Raw genomic sequence first — 13,233 nt, 5'->3', positions numbered from 1 at the left:
AAATTTAGTCAGCAAGTGAAAAAGAAATTGTGTCCATTTTATTCTGACCAAATTCACATTGTGATAATGTTTCCTGGCCTCGTAGGGGATTTCTCCTGAGGATATGAAGGCAGCACAACGCTAAGACTGCGGCTGATGTATGATGAGGTGCACTGACCTTGCCCTGGAGTGAATTCAAACCGTATGTCATTCAACTCCTTCCTTGAGTTCCTGAGGGAAAGATGGAGAGAGGAAAAGAGAGAAAGAGAGGAGATGTGGTGAGAAATGGGCGTCCACCTGTCCGTCTGTCTGTAAGAAAGCCAAGTGAGATCACAGCCCATCTGTGCTGTTTCACTGAGCGTGTTTGCAGAGCCTGAAGTACACACACACACACACACACACACACACAAGCCTCATCTGAGTCCTGTCCTCAGAGCTCTCCAGATAATCATTTTGGAAGAAAATTTCTCCCAGCCAGTAAGCAAGCAATCAGTGCCAATATGGGCATGTTTTGTAAACCAATGAACTTCTGTAATTAAAGGGGTTAGGAGGAAAGATGGCTTTAAACAAGTGTTCAGGTGGGCTTTTAGGAGGAGCGCTGTGTTCATTTGAGCCGGTTTAATGAAGGAAGGCTTCACTGTACTGTAAGGTGATCTGCGGTTAAATGGCATTTCATATCACTAATGGATCTCTCATCATGTATGTTGTTTTTTTCTCTGTTTTAGAGATCAATGTGGTTCCTGTACGGCAAAGAGCTGCACTGCTATGGAGGACTAGGAGTGAAATGAAGAAATAATTAATGTAACTTTTTTTTTTAAATTGACAAATTAATAGAAATTTAAAACGGCCAATTTAAAATGTTGTAAAATAGTTAAATAAAATGAATTAATTTTTTAATTTAAAAAGAATGTGACATTTAAAAATCTCTATTCAGTTCACATTTTAAAATGTAGTAAAATATATATTTTTTTACATTAAAAAAAATCAACATTTAAAATGGTTTAGCTCATGTTTTAAAATAGTTAAATATATTAATTTTTTTATTTAAAAATAAATTGACAATTTGTTTTACAATGTACTTAACACAAATAAATCAATTTTGTTTACATTTAAAAGTAGTTAAAATAAATTCATTAAACATACATTTAAAAATAAAATAAAATTTAAAACTGTCTATACAAATTGTTTTAAAACATAAATATTTTTTTAAATATATAAATAAAATAACACAAAACTCTCTATTTAATTCATTTTTAAATGTAGTTAAAGAAAACAAAATAGTAAATTAAATACTTTTTTTATTTACCATTGACACAATACATTGAACAGTTTACTCAAACAGGCTTTCAACACAATTTAAACAGACTTTAACTTACAACCCAATAAATAGTGTCAAAATGTAAATATATACAAAATATAACCCACAAAATAATACTCGTTATCACTGACATCATTAACAACTAAAGATGTGATGCCAAATGAAAATCTGAAAACATAATTATCTCCCAAAACGGGCTGAGGGACTTCCTAACAGTGGGGTATAATGGCCTGATGCTTCTTGGTGTTTTCTGGAGCGAATCTTCATCATCCTCAGGCTCTGGCGTTCTCAATAAACACACCTGGAGTGCGTCTACGCTCTGCTTCTTCTCACTGATGTTTATGATAAAGCGCCCCTGTGTGTTTGGTGAGATCTGAGCCAGACCTTCACTTTGTTCTTTCTGACATCAAACAGTCTGTTCTGCTTCAGCAACAAGACCTGACAACCTCATAAAAGTTACATTTGCAGAGGAAAGGCAAAGGACACAAATAAGTTCAAGTTGAGCTTTATTGTCATTCCGCTACATGTGGGGACATACAGAGTGGAACGAAATGTTGTGCCTCGCAGGACCACGGTGTTACATAAATACAGACATACAACAATGAAGTAAAAAACACTATAAACCTATACACAACTAACCTACTGACAGATTTAACTATAAGTATACTATATATATATATAAGTATTTACCCTATACAAACTAAAAAATAAAATATAAAAAATACAAACTATACGAATGCTTCACAAATACTGAACATGTGCAAGGAGAAACATTTTGAGTCAGCAGCTGGTTGGGAAACAGTGCAGGATGATTTGTAGTGCATGAGCATGTAAACACATATACTGCTGAGTCTTTTGTGGGATTGTGTACACGCAGCAGTGTGTGTAAAGTGTCTAGTGCACATAGAGGAGAGTGTGTTACTACAGGTGGTTTGTACAGGCCCACTCACCTGTGTGTAGCACACTTCCAATTGCAAAAAAAAATAATAATAATATGCACAGGCTGCAGTCATTTAAGCAGAAGAGAAGACTGAAGTCACCAGAGCTCGCCATGCTTCACCGGGGGACTGTGTCAAACAGACCGTGCACAGGAAGTGCACAGAGCTGACAGGAAGTAGGTGGACGCTCTGGATGAAAAGTGTCATGTCAAGAACATGTCCAGGTCACATTCCATGCCATTTTAAAGCCAATTTCAGCACCGTTTTTAGGTTTTTATAAAAGTATGGAGCTTAATCAAGCTGCCTTCTAAGAAACCTACTTTTGGGTTTCACATTTATCCTAGGTTCAGCACATAAGTTACATTTATATGAACAGATTTTAATGGTTTGTTCATATATATGTATTGTATAAATATATATCTATTTATAATATATATTATATAATATATTAAGATATATGCATATTTAATAATAAAAATAAAGAAATAATAAAATAAATATATAACTTAATTATTATTATAGTTATTTATTATTATTATAATTATTATTAATTCATTCTTAGTAAAACAGGGTGATTTAATTTGGAAGGTAATTAGACTTTAAGATTTTAATATACAACCAAATAAACAGTGCCAAAATCTAATTAAAGTGCCCCTATTATGGGTAATGAAAGGTTGATATTTTGGTTTTGGGAGTCCCCAACAACAGGTTGACATGCATGCAAGGTTAAAAAACACAAATTTTCTTCTAATATGCATTTATATTTACCTTACTTGCTCAATGACTCCCAAACGATTCGTTCAACGATTCTTTTTTCCAAACCCCTCCTCTGTGTGACGCTAATCTGCGGTGATTGGTTGATTTAATTTAAAGCAGTGTTTGTGAGCTTTTATCGCTCCAAAAGCGGCACCTAATGGCAAAGAATGAATTAGCATTTTCATTCAGACAAATGCGAAAATCAGGCTTCCCAGGTCTGCGCGCACAACAAGTATGCTAATGTTTCATGTTGACGTCAAAATGAAACGGCTTGGGATTTGTTTTAAAAATGACTCGTTTCAATGATTCAGAGTCGACTCTTTAACTTTATACGCGGTGCACTTTCCACCCTCAATACCACGACTGAGGTGCCCTTAAGCAAGGCACCGAACCCCCAACTGCTCCCTGGGCACCTCAGCATAAATGGCTGCCCACTGCTCCGGGTGTGTGTTCACGGTGTGTGTGTTCACTGCTGTGTGTGTGTGTGCGCACTTTGGATGGGATAAATGCAGAGCACGAATTCTGAGTATGGGTTACCATACTTGGCCACATGTCACTTTCACTTTCAGATTTAAAACTTTGCAGGATGTTTTCATTCACTTAGAGCTGTGTTACACACACTGCATGAAAGGTCATTTTCAAAAATCAATAATATGGGCACTTTAAGTATATACAAAAATTTAAACAAAAACAACTGTTGTTAGTATTACACATATAATAATTGTCAAACAATGTAACAGAATTAAATATTTTGACTATTTCTATACTATTGTTAATATTTTGTATTTGTTTTTTTATATTTTCAGTTTTCAATTGTAATTCTGTTATTGTGATTTTCTGTGTCATATTTCTTTTTAGTTAATATTTATTATTATCATATTTTGTTGAGCAGTACTATATTTTATACTAGATATATCCCACTATAATGCGCTGTGACACAGTGTAAAACTTGACATGAAAAACCAGTCTGATCCTGACGCTCAACAGAAGACCTGATACTGCACTTACTGTACGCATACAAGCGGTTTGATTTTACGAAAGGTCAAGACTGGATATTAGCGAGCGGTGTGTGCGGGTTCCTTCAGCGGCTGCTCCAGAGCTCCAGCTGCGCTATTGAGCCCAGTGGACTTATTTAGCAGATTGACACTTGCATTAGCCTCATTTTCTCTAGTACTAGATTATAATGACAGCAATCATCACTGGTGCTGCTCTCCACCCCTCCGTCTCTCTCCCACTCTCAAGTAGGTCACTTAACTTATCGTCAGAGGAATGGGTTCTTACTATAGGCGCATATACCAAATTTAAGAGGTTTATATAGCCAATCCCACATTATGATGCATGGTGGGTTGTCAATGGCACGGTGGACCTTGAAGACTAAAAAGGATTTTAAAAAGCTAAACCATCATGCTGGCAGCGATAAATCCGTTATGGAGCTAATAAAAAGTAGTCTGTAGGGGTGTGAAGTAATCTTGGCGGGCAGATGGAATAAAACCTGATTTTTCCAGTGATTTTAATGTTTTCTGTTTTTTGTGTATCCTCCTCCTATGCCTTGTTACACTTTTGTAATTTCATCTAGAGATCTATTCCGATCTATTCCGTCAAGACCAAATACATTAACATAGTCATATCCATCATACATTAACATTGTCATATCCATCGCCATGCTAAAATCTTCAGAGAGTTGTCATGATTGAACTAGTTGTTAACTAATGTTGTAAAAAAAAAAATAATAATGTTACCAATAAATATTAAATAGTAATGCATATAATAAATATAATATAAGTTCTAATATAATATGATATAAAATAAGTTGAGGTATAATGTGAAGCTGTTTTAATATGATATGATTATTCATCTTATCTGATGGTTATTGTCCAATTTGAGACCAAATTTCAAAAAAAGAAAACAAGATACAAAGAGATTTGCTTTATTCTTTTAGAAAAGGTAAAAAAATAGTCAAATCAAATCCGGGGGACAAACATAGACTCATAATAATAATAATAAAATAAAAAAAAACATACATTTTGACAGTGCTGTCTGCAGCATCTTTAAGTGTCAAATGCAGGTTGTTGTCCTTCTGCCCCAGCGGCTGGATATTTTGATGCAGTTATTGCCAGCGGCTGTGACCTGACACAGCACAGACATCTTAGAGCCAATTTTCTCACTGTCGTTGTGTTTTGACAGTTTTCGGAGGTCAAGCTCTCGAACTTACAAGCGTGCACACATACGCTCTCAAAAACACTGTGGTAGCCTACGCGAACTGTGAACGACCAGCCTTCGGGCCGCTGTGTTTCAGTCATCCTGTAAGGCCTGCCGTTCTTATCCAGCCAATCAATCCTGAGAGAGCTGCAAGGCATGGAAAGCTCTCATACTTGACACTTGTCTCCTGCTGGCTCGAGGTGATATTTCCACCCTGTGGCCAGAGGAAATCTGCACCCCGCTGTTTTCTCACTTTTCTGCTCATGGGAGCCTCTGGTTCTCATCTAACTGATCTGATATCCCTCATTTCCCTCAGGAGACGTCAGCTCCACAACCACTTGACTGCAAAAGACCTTAACAACCAAACAAACAGGGTGAGCTTCAAGAAAACTGGCAAGAACATGCCTGGGGTTCATTTCAGCCTCAAATTCACAAGGGAAAATAAGGAATTTGATTTTGCTTAAAATAAATGTATTTATGATATTATGCATTGTGGCATTATTTCCATGACAATTAAGCACATCTTAACACAATTATCATTATCATCATCAATGCAAAAAATAAAACAAAGCTACAAAATAGTATTTAATCATTCTAGCATGTTTTGCCTTTTATTTATGCTTAATTATTAAAATTTAATTTAAAATCCTAATTATATATGAAAAAATGTATATTGAGATTTTGTGCGTGTTTTTTTAAAGTGACCATAAAAAATAGCTTGGTAATAATCCACTTGAAACCTTTATATCTAATGCATTATAAAAGTAGTTTTAATATATTAATTATGCCTTATAATGCATTTGTATTATCTGAAGAGTAATTGTAACCACAGTTATAATACATTATAATACTTATCTTTTCATTGTTACTTATTTAGAGAATATAATGCATTAACATGCCACACAACTAATTTCAGTTGTAACAAGGAATCTGAAAATATGATATTATTATTATATTATAATGCATTTTATCTTTGGTTACAATTATTTATGAGAAGATATAATGCATTAAAATAAATATTTTTATAATGCATAATACATAAAGGCTTCTGGTAACGTACATCTTCACCACAATAATCATCATCAATGCAAAAAAACAAAACAAAAATGACAAAAAGCACTTACACCTAACAGCAAGTTTTACTAACAGTTATTTAAATTGTATTTATAAATTATTTACAAAAATATTGTGTATTTGTCATGAAAATAATAATATAATGTAAAAAAGTGATGTAACAATAATGTAAAATATCTTGGTAACACTTCACTAATCCTTTGTATATAATGTATAAAAAGGATAATGCATATGAAAGTATTTTTAATGCATTGTTACAGATTTAGCAAGTATTACTAAAACATGACAATCAACCAATTTCAGTTGCCAACTTTAAAATGCATTTTAACTTTGGTTACAGTTATTTATGAAAATATATAATGCATTAAAATGTACGTTTATGAATCTTTTTATAATGTATTATACATAAAGGATTTTTGATGCATAATGCATGCTGTCTTTAAGGTGCCAAAAAATGTATTTAAATGTTCTTAACACAAAACATAATTATAATTTTTTTGTTTGAAGTGTTGTCAAGAGATTCACCCAATGAAATGAACCATCCAGCAGTCAGCCATGATTAACCTATTCCATGAGAGTGACTGTCCGATGATAGAGGAATCAGCGTGGTGAAGCCAGTAGTATTTGGCTGGACATGACTCAAGTCTTGTGAGTGCACATCTTAAAAATTACAATTCAAAAACACTTAATTTTTCATTTGCAAAACTTTTTTATGAGGAAAAAAAGTGCATCTTTAAGCACAATTAACTTAAGAACCATTTACGTTTTTTCCCCTCTGTGCACTTTATTTTCCTCTAAAGAGCTGCTAACTAATGAGAGTAGGACTTTAAGTTAGGGAGGTAATTTAATTCAAAGTCAAGCTCTAATGAGGTTTCACTCTGTTCTGTTTTGTCTGGTCTGAAAAATGGGATAGTGGCCTCACAAATCAAAAGGTTTCAAGCTGAGTTTGCTAAAGATGACCCTAAATTCCAAAGACAGATCACTTTAAAACAGACACGTCCAAGCGTGCAGAAAAACAGTGTGCTATATGCAAATCACGCCAAATTGTAAAACTTTTGTGCGTAAAGTGTGCTTCGGATCCCGATATCTACAGCATCTGCATTTTTGATTCCTGTGGTGCCCTAGTACTTTTTAAGTGATCAGACCCATCATTTTTACCTGCCAGATGATATTAAAAAAATAGAAAAGTCATTATTGTGTTAAATGAAAAAAGCATCAAACATGTATTACAAAACGTAGCTTTAGAAAGAAACACTTTATTTGATTCAACATAGAATTTATTACAGATTTATTAGAAATAAACCTTTAATGGCCATTTCATTTTTCAGAAGCTGCATATATATTTGCATAGATGCATAGATATATTTAAAGACTGTTTATTACAGCTCAGAGGTGGCATGGATGTATTTACAATGCAATTACAATTGCAAAAATAATGCCATGAGATTAATGGGTTTTAAATACGCATTAAAGTGTTTTGGCATTCTTATTAATATGGTAATAATAAATGATAATCTGAAATGAAACTAAAACTGCCAGTAGGTGGCCATAAATGTCTTGATTAAAGATTGGGTCAATGAGTCATTCACTCATTCAATTCATTCAAATGACTAATTTATTCAGGAATGAAGAAGATGAATCGCTTTATAAACAGGCCATTGAATCACTGCTTCACCCGATTCGATCAAAGGATTGAATCAGAAGATATAACCAATGTGTGTTGCTCAGAGACACACAGACGTTCTGCTGTGGCTTTATAGTTAATATTCACCTTGGCAAAATTGACGAAAAACAGACAATATTGTCTCTAAAAATATAACACAATATTATGTATTGAACTTGTATAAAATCAATAGGCCGATCATATTTGCACTTGGCTATTCGGGACAAAAACAACACTCCTGTGATATTGCACTTGCTGCTTGTGTGATATTGCTTAACTATATCATATGACATAAATATGAGGCAAAACTCATACAGGGCATATAGGACAATTTTAGAGGCATATAACTGCATTCTAAAGGCTACATCACCACTCAAAAGTATTACATTATTTTAACACATTATTTGTTTCCATAAGTAGTGAGTTTAGTTAAAATGTTAAATCTACAGTCCATATATATATATATATATATATATATATATATATATAAATATATATACACACACACATATTCTATATGCTATTTACAATGAAGCCCTGATGCGAGTCATGAAAGCGCTTTAAGAGTGCTGGACCAGACTGCCTGTCACAAAAACACAATTTAACTTGCTGAATTCACAACTGTGAAACGCAGCTAAATGTAATTCATCCTCCATAAAGAGGCCTGAGCGCAGAGCATCAAATCGAACGCAGCCTCCCGCTTCCGGAGCTTCTTTACACACTAGTGGCGCGTAAAGCGCTTTGAGTAAAACTCCTGCGAAGTCGTGAGACAGGGACAAATCCGTATTATATTACTGCACAAAGGCTGTCAGAGATGATCGGCCAAACGCCTCATTGTTGGGAAATGGGAGCTGACAGGACTGAGCTAAAACCATTGAGCGTGATCTGAGCCAGAGCGACAGTAGAAATGCCTTCACAGCCAGCAGGCCGGATAACAACACCACTAGTTGATTAAATGTGTGTGAAGACTACACATATGAGGTTCAGCGTTCCTCTGGTGCCATTATCTCAGATCCACTACGGCTTACAAAGAGAGAGTCGATCGCTCACAATTATTCTAACTAGAGAATAAAACCAAAACACGTCCACTGGGAGTGAGTGGACATTAGCTGCAGTAAGTTCAATCTGAGACTAACCTGAGGCAATTAAGGAGAAGAAAGACTGCTTACAGAAAAATGCATGAGAGAAATCGATACGGAAGTTATAGATGATACTAAAATAAACACCAAAATCATCTTTCTACAATATCGGAAGTATGAAGTCTGCTTTCAAATGTGCATTTGAGCTTGTTTGAATACACAAAATGGCCATCTTAACAGATAATTGTAATGGAAATGGGATAAATAAATGGAAACATGATTTTCAAATACTGCATCTCAGTATCAGACCCTGCAGTGTAAATGAATCCAAACAGATCTGCTGTTATTAATATTAATTCAACAACAGAACTGACAAGGAAAAGAGAAAATCACTCACTTTCTTTGTTCTTCATTGCTAATTTGAATTAAGCCAGCAAAAAGAAAACAGAATTACAATTAGAATTTGAAAGCAAAGAAACAGCAATAAAATGAATATGAGAAATTCATATAAGTATAATTTTAAGTACAGACAGATAGAACGATGGACAGAATGATAGCTAGATACATAGAACAACAAATAGAACAAAAGAACAGAGATGGGAAGTAATGAAGTACAAATACTTTGTTACTGTACTTAAGTATTTTTTTCTGGTATCTGTACTTTACTTCACTATTTATTTTTCTGACTACTTTTTACTTCCCTACATTTCTACACAAATATCTGTACTTTCTACTTCTTACATTTTCAAACTAGGCTCGTTACTTTAGTTTTGGTGGAGCACCATTCGATAACAAATCTATAATGCGTCATGAATCGGTTAGTCTTGACTGGCAACACGATTCGGCTCATGCGCTCCGCGTCTCCACCAAAAGGTTTCTAGGAGTAATCAATGCAAGAGACTCGAGACTGGAGTGGATCGGAGAGGCGAAACGACTGACCTGTTCATGACTTCAAGTGCAGGTCAGTTTCATTTGTAAATAGGCTGTAGTTTTGTGTTTATTAACTCAGTTAAGAATTAAACAGCTAGCAACTCTTAGCAGTAGCAGCCAGATGATTAATAATAGTCTACTGTAAACTAAATTACTATCGTCACTCAAAATACTGTATGATAAAGGACATCAATATTATCTACTGTAAAGTTACAGTAGGAATTTAGCAGACAAATGTTATAAAACATAGTTTTGTAATACATCTAGAGGGAGCTAGGACAGATAACATCACAACCCTTACAAAAATGCATGGTTACTAGTTAAACCATGGTAACAACAAATTAACCATTGCTACACTAACCATAGTCTAACCATGAAATGTGTAGTAAAACTATGGTTGTAAATTAAAACTGATTGTGATCAATCCGACAATTTTTAAAAAAAAATTTTACTGTAATAAACCATGGTTAATTTTGGTAAGAGAAAAATATGACATGATAATGCAATAACATGTACAGTATAAGGAAATTTCTTTAAAGAAAAACTAATTTTGACATTTAGGCAATTTAAAGAGTATAGTTTCGTTAAATCTATAGCATTTAAGTCATTATAAAATAGAACAACGACCCATGGTCATAATGTGATACTTTAAATTGAACTAAAATAAAGTTATGTTACTGCAAACAGAATACAATGAGGTGGTTGTTTTGCAACAAGGTGGAGACAGTTCTGTTCATAACAGTAGATGGCTGATGGGAAAAGTGACAGGTACAAGAAAAAAGTAAAGAGAGATATGTCGAGAGAGATATGTCTGATGTGGGAAGTCGTGGCCTAATGGTTAGAGAGTCGGACTCGTAATCGAAAGGTTGTGGGTTCGAGTCCAGCAGGAATTGTAGGTGGGGGGAGTGAATGTCCAGCGCTCTCTCCACCCTCAATACCACGACTGAGGTGCCCTTGAGCAAGGCACCGAACCCCCAACTGCTCCCCGGGCATAAATGGCTGCCCACTGCTCCGGGTGTGTGTTCACGGTGTGTGTGTGGATTTGTTCACTACTCACTGCTGTGTGTGTGCACTTGGATGGGTTAAACGCAGAGCACCAATTTCGAGTATGGGTCACCATACTTGACAATACGTCAAAAAAAAATATATATATAATGGAAAATGAAGAGACTGAAAATCTAAATGCAAGTGAAGTGAAGTTCAATAGAGAACCTTTAATTATTTTGAACGGTCCCAGCCTAAGGTTTTAAGGTTTCCTTTTTTTAAATGTGATGGCCATACAAAAAAAGGGTTATCCGTGGTTTCAGAATGATTTGTTGTGGGTGTATGGGATGGCCTGGATGAGTGTGAGATTTTCTTGCCTGAAATTTTGTCCCAGTCCTGCCCTGTTCCTACATCGTGGTTGTTCAGTCATGATACATTCATTAGCTAACAAAATATTAAATGTAAGTTATTTTGTATTAATGTGTCAATATGACGTGAGGTCCAGTTACCAGCGTGACACTAAAACAGGTAGTAGTAATGGGTACTTTTTACTTAAGTACATGTCAGAGCCCATACTTCTTGAGTAAAAAAGTGTAGTCAGTTCTTCTACTTTTACCAGAGTATTTTTAAACACGAGTATCTATACTTCTACTTGAGTGAAGGATGTGTGTACTTTTGCCAACTCTGCAAAAGAACAAAAGAATGGAGAGTAATGCTGGACTTAAGCATTCATTTACATGTCAAGGTTAGAATAATTACACCTCCCTTGAGCTCTCGCTCCACTTGACCTGTTTCTAGAGAGCAAGGGTTTTGTGCACTGGATAGGGGGTCTAGGGAACATATGGAAGAGTATGTGTGTGTGTGTGTGTGTTTTGTGCTCTATAATGAAGTGTTGGTAGAAGCCAGCAGACGCTGTTATCACATCAATCCAGACCCTATTACACACACGGGAGCTTCTGTGCCGAGAAACTTTTTCAGACAAACTCTACCGCATTATCTCAAATGAGAATGCAAGAGAAAAAGAGTCTTTGGGGCTCATTTATATTAATAATATATGAACATGAATGCAAAAGCAAATTAAAAACACAATATTGTCCATTCTAATCTCTATTTTAAAAGGCGTGCTACTATAATAAAGCTAAAAGCCATGAGAGGCCGCTTGCTGCAGTTTACCAAGGTTATAAAATAGAATTGTCTTAAAGGAACAGTTCACACAAAAATGACTAAAAATGACTACACTATTATTCAAATGGTTAAGATTGGTAAGAAGTCTATTATTCTCACCAAGGCTGCATTTATTTGATTAAAAATACAATAAAAACAGTAATATTGTGAAATTTCAAATATACGTTTTTTATTTGAATATATTTTCAAATGTAATTTTTTCCTGTGATGCAAGACTGAATTTTCAGCATCATTACTCCAGTCTCCAGAGTCACAAGATCCTTCAGAAATCATTCTGATATGCTGATTTACTGCTTAAGAAACATTTCTTATTATTATCAATGTTGAAAACTTTTGTGGAAACAGTGACAAATTATTGTTCCGGATTCTTTGATGAATAAAAAAAAAAAAAAAAAAAAAAAAAAAACAGCAATTATTTAAAAGAAATACTCTAACAATTTAAAAGTATTTTCTGTCCTTTTTGATCAATTTAAAGTATCTTTGCCTAATAAAAAAAATTTTATATATAAAGAATTATATTATTTTAAACATATAAAATCTATATTTATATTCCACGGATCATTCTCAAATTTTAAAAACAAATCATTTTGTCATTAAACCTCATTGATTTCATTAATTAAATGAATGCAGATCTGTTTATGGTTGCCAAGCAACTTTAATACAAAATGTGCATCACAGGTGAAAGCTGCTTATCCAATCAGAATTTAGAAACAGAACTATGTGGACTTTTTGTTTTAATGAGTATTTGCATGCACCGGTTTTGTCTTTCTCACTGGCGTTTACTCACATGACACTGAAGAGAAATAAAGAGGATCTAAATTCAGAGCAATATCTAGAAATCCATACTCTCTCTTGAGAATTCCTCACCTGCTCTCGTCCTTCTCTACAAGCCACTCCACACATCACTTATTATCTTATCAAACACCAACATTTTTCTGTCTGCCAGCTGAATCCCAATAAACCCCAGATTTATAGACTCATGCCTCTGTACGCACCATGATGGGATCCGGAGATTTCACACTGCGTTTCAATTTCAAGGAAAATCAAAATATCAGGAAAATAAACATAATAACTTTCCTTGCTAAACAAGCCACCGTTGTAATTCAGCACTTTCATACTTCACCATAA

At 34.6% G+C, this 13,233-nt stretch overlaps 1 protein-coding gene across 3 annotated transcripts in view; it reads right to left on the bottom strand.

The window, feature by feature from the left end:
- Window positions 1–13,233, bottom strand: part of LOC306876646 (STE20/SPS1-related proline-alanine-rich protein kinase-like) — a 63,627-nt gene that overhangs the window by 11,601 nt on the left and 38,793 nt on the right. For all 3 annotated transcript variants that reach the window (XM_079427980.1, XM_079427979.1, XM_079427981.1), the window contains one exon: window positions 158–210. In XM_079427980.1, the coding sequence (XP_079284106.1) occupies window positions 158–210 (53 nt within the window). The remainder of the gene's footprint in view (window positions 1–157; window positions 211–13,233) is intronic.

The sequence above is a fragment of the Barbus barbus genome (assembly GCF_936440315.1).
Source record: "Barbus barbus genome assembly, chromosome: 11".
Taxonomy (NCBI): domain Eukaryota; kingdom Metazoa; phylum Chordata; class Actinopteri; order Cypriniformes; family Cyprinidae; genus Barbus; species Barbus barbus.
Note: the sequence above shows the minus strand (reverse complement) of the source record. Positions and strands in the feature narration are given on the sequence as shown.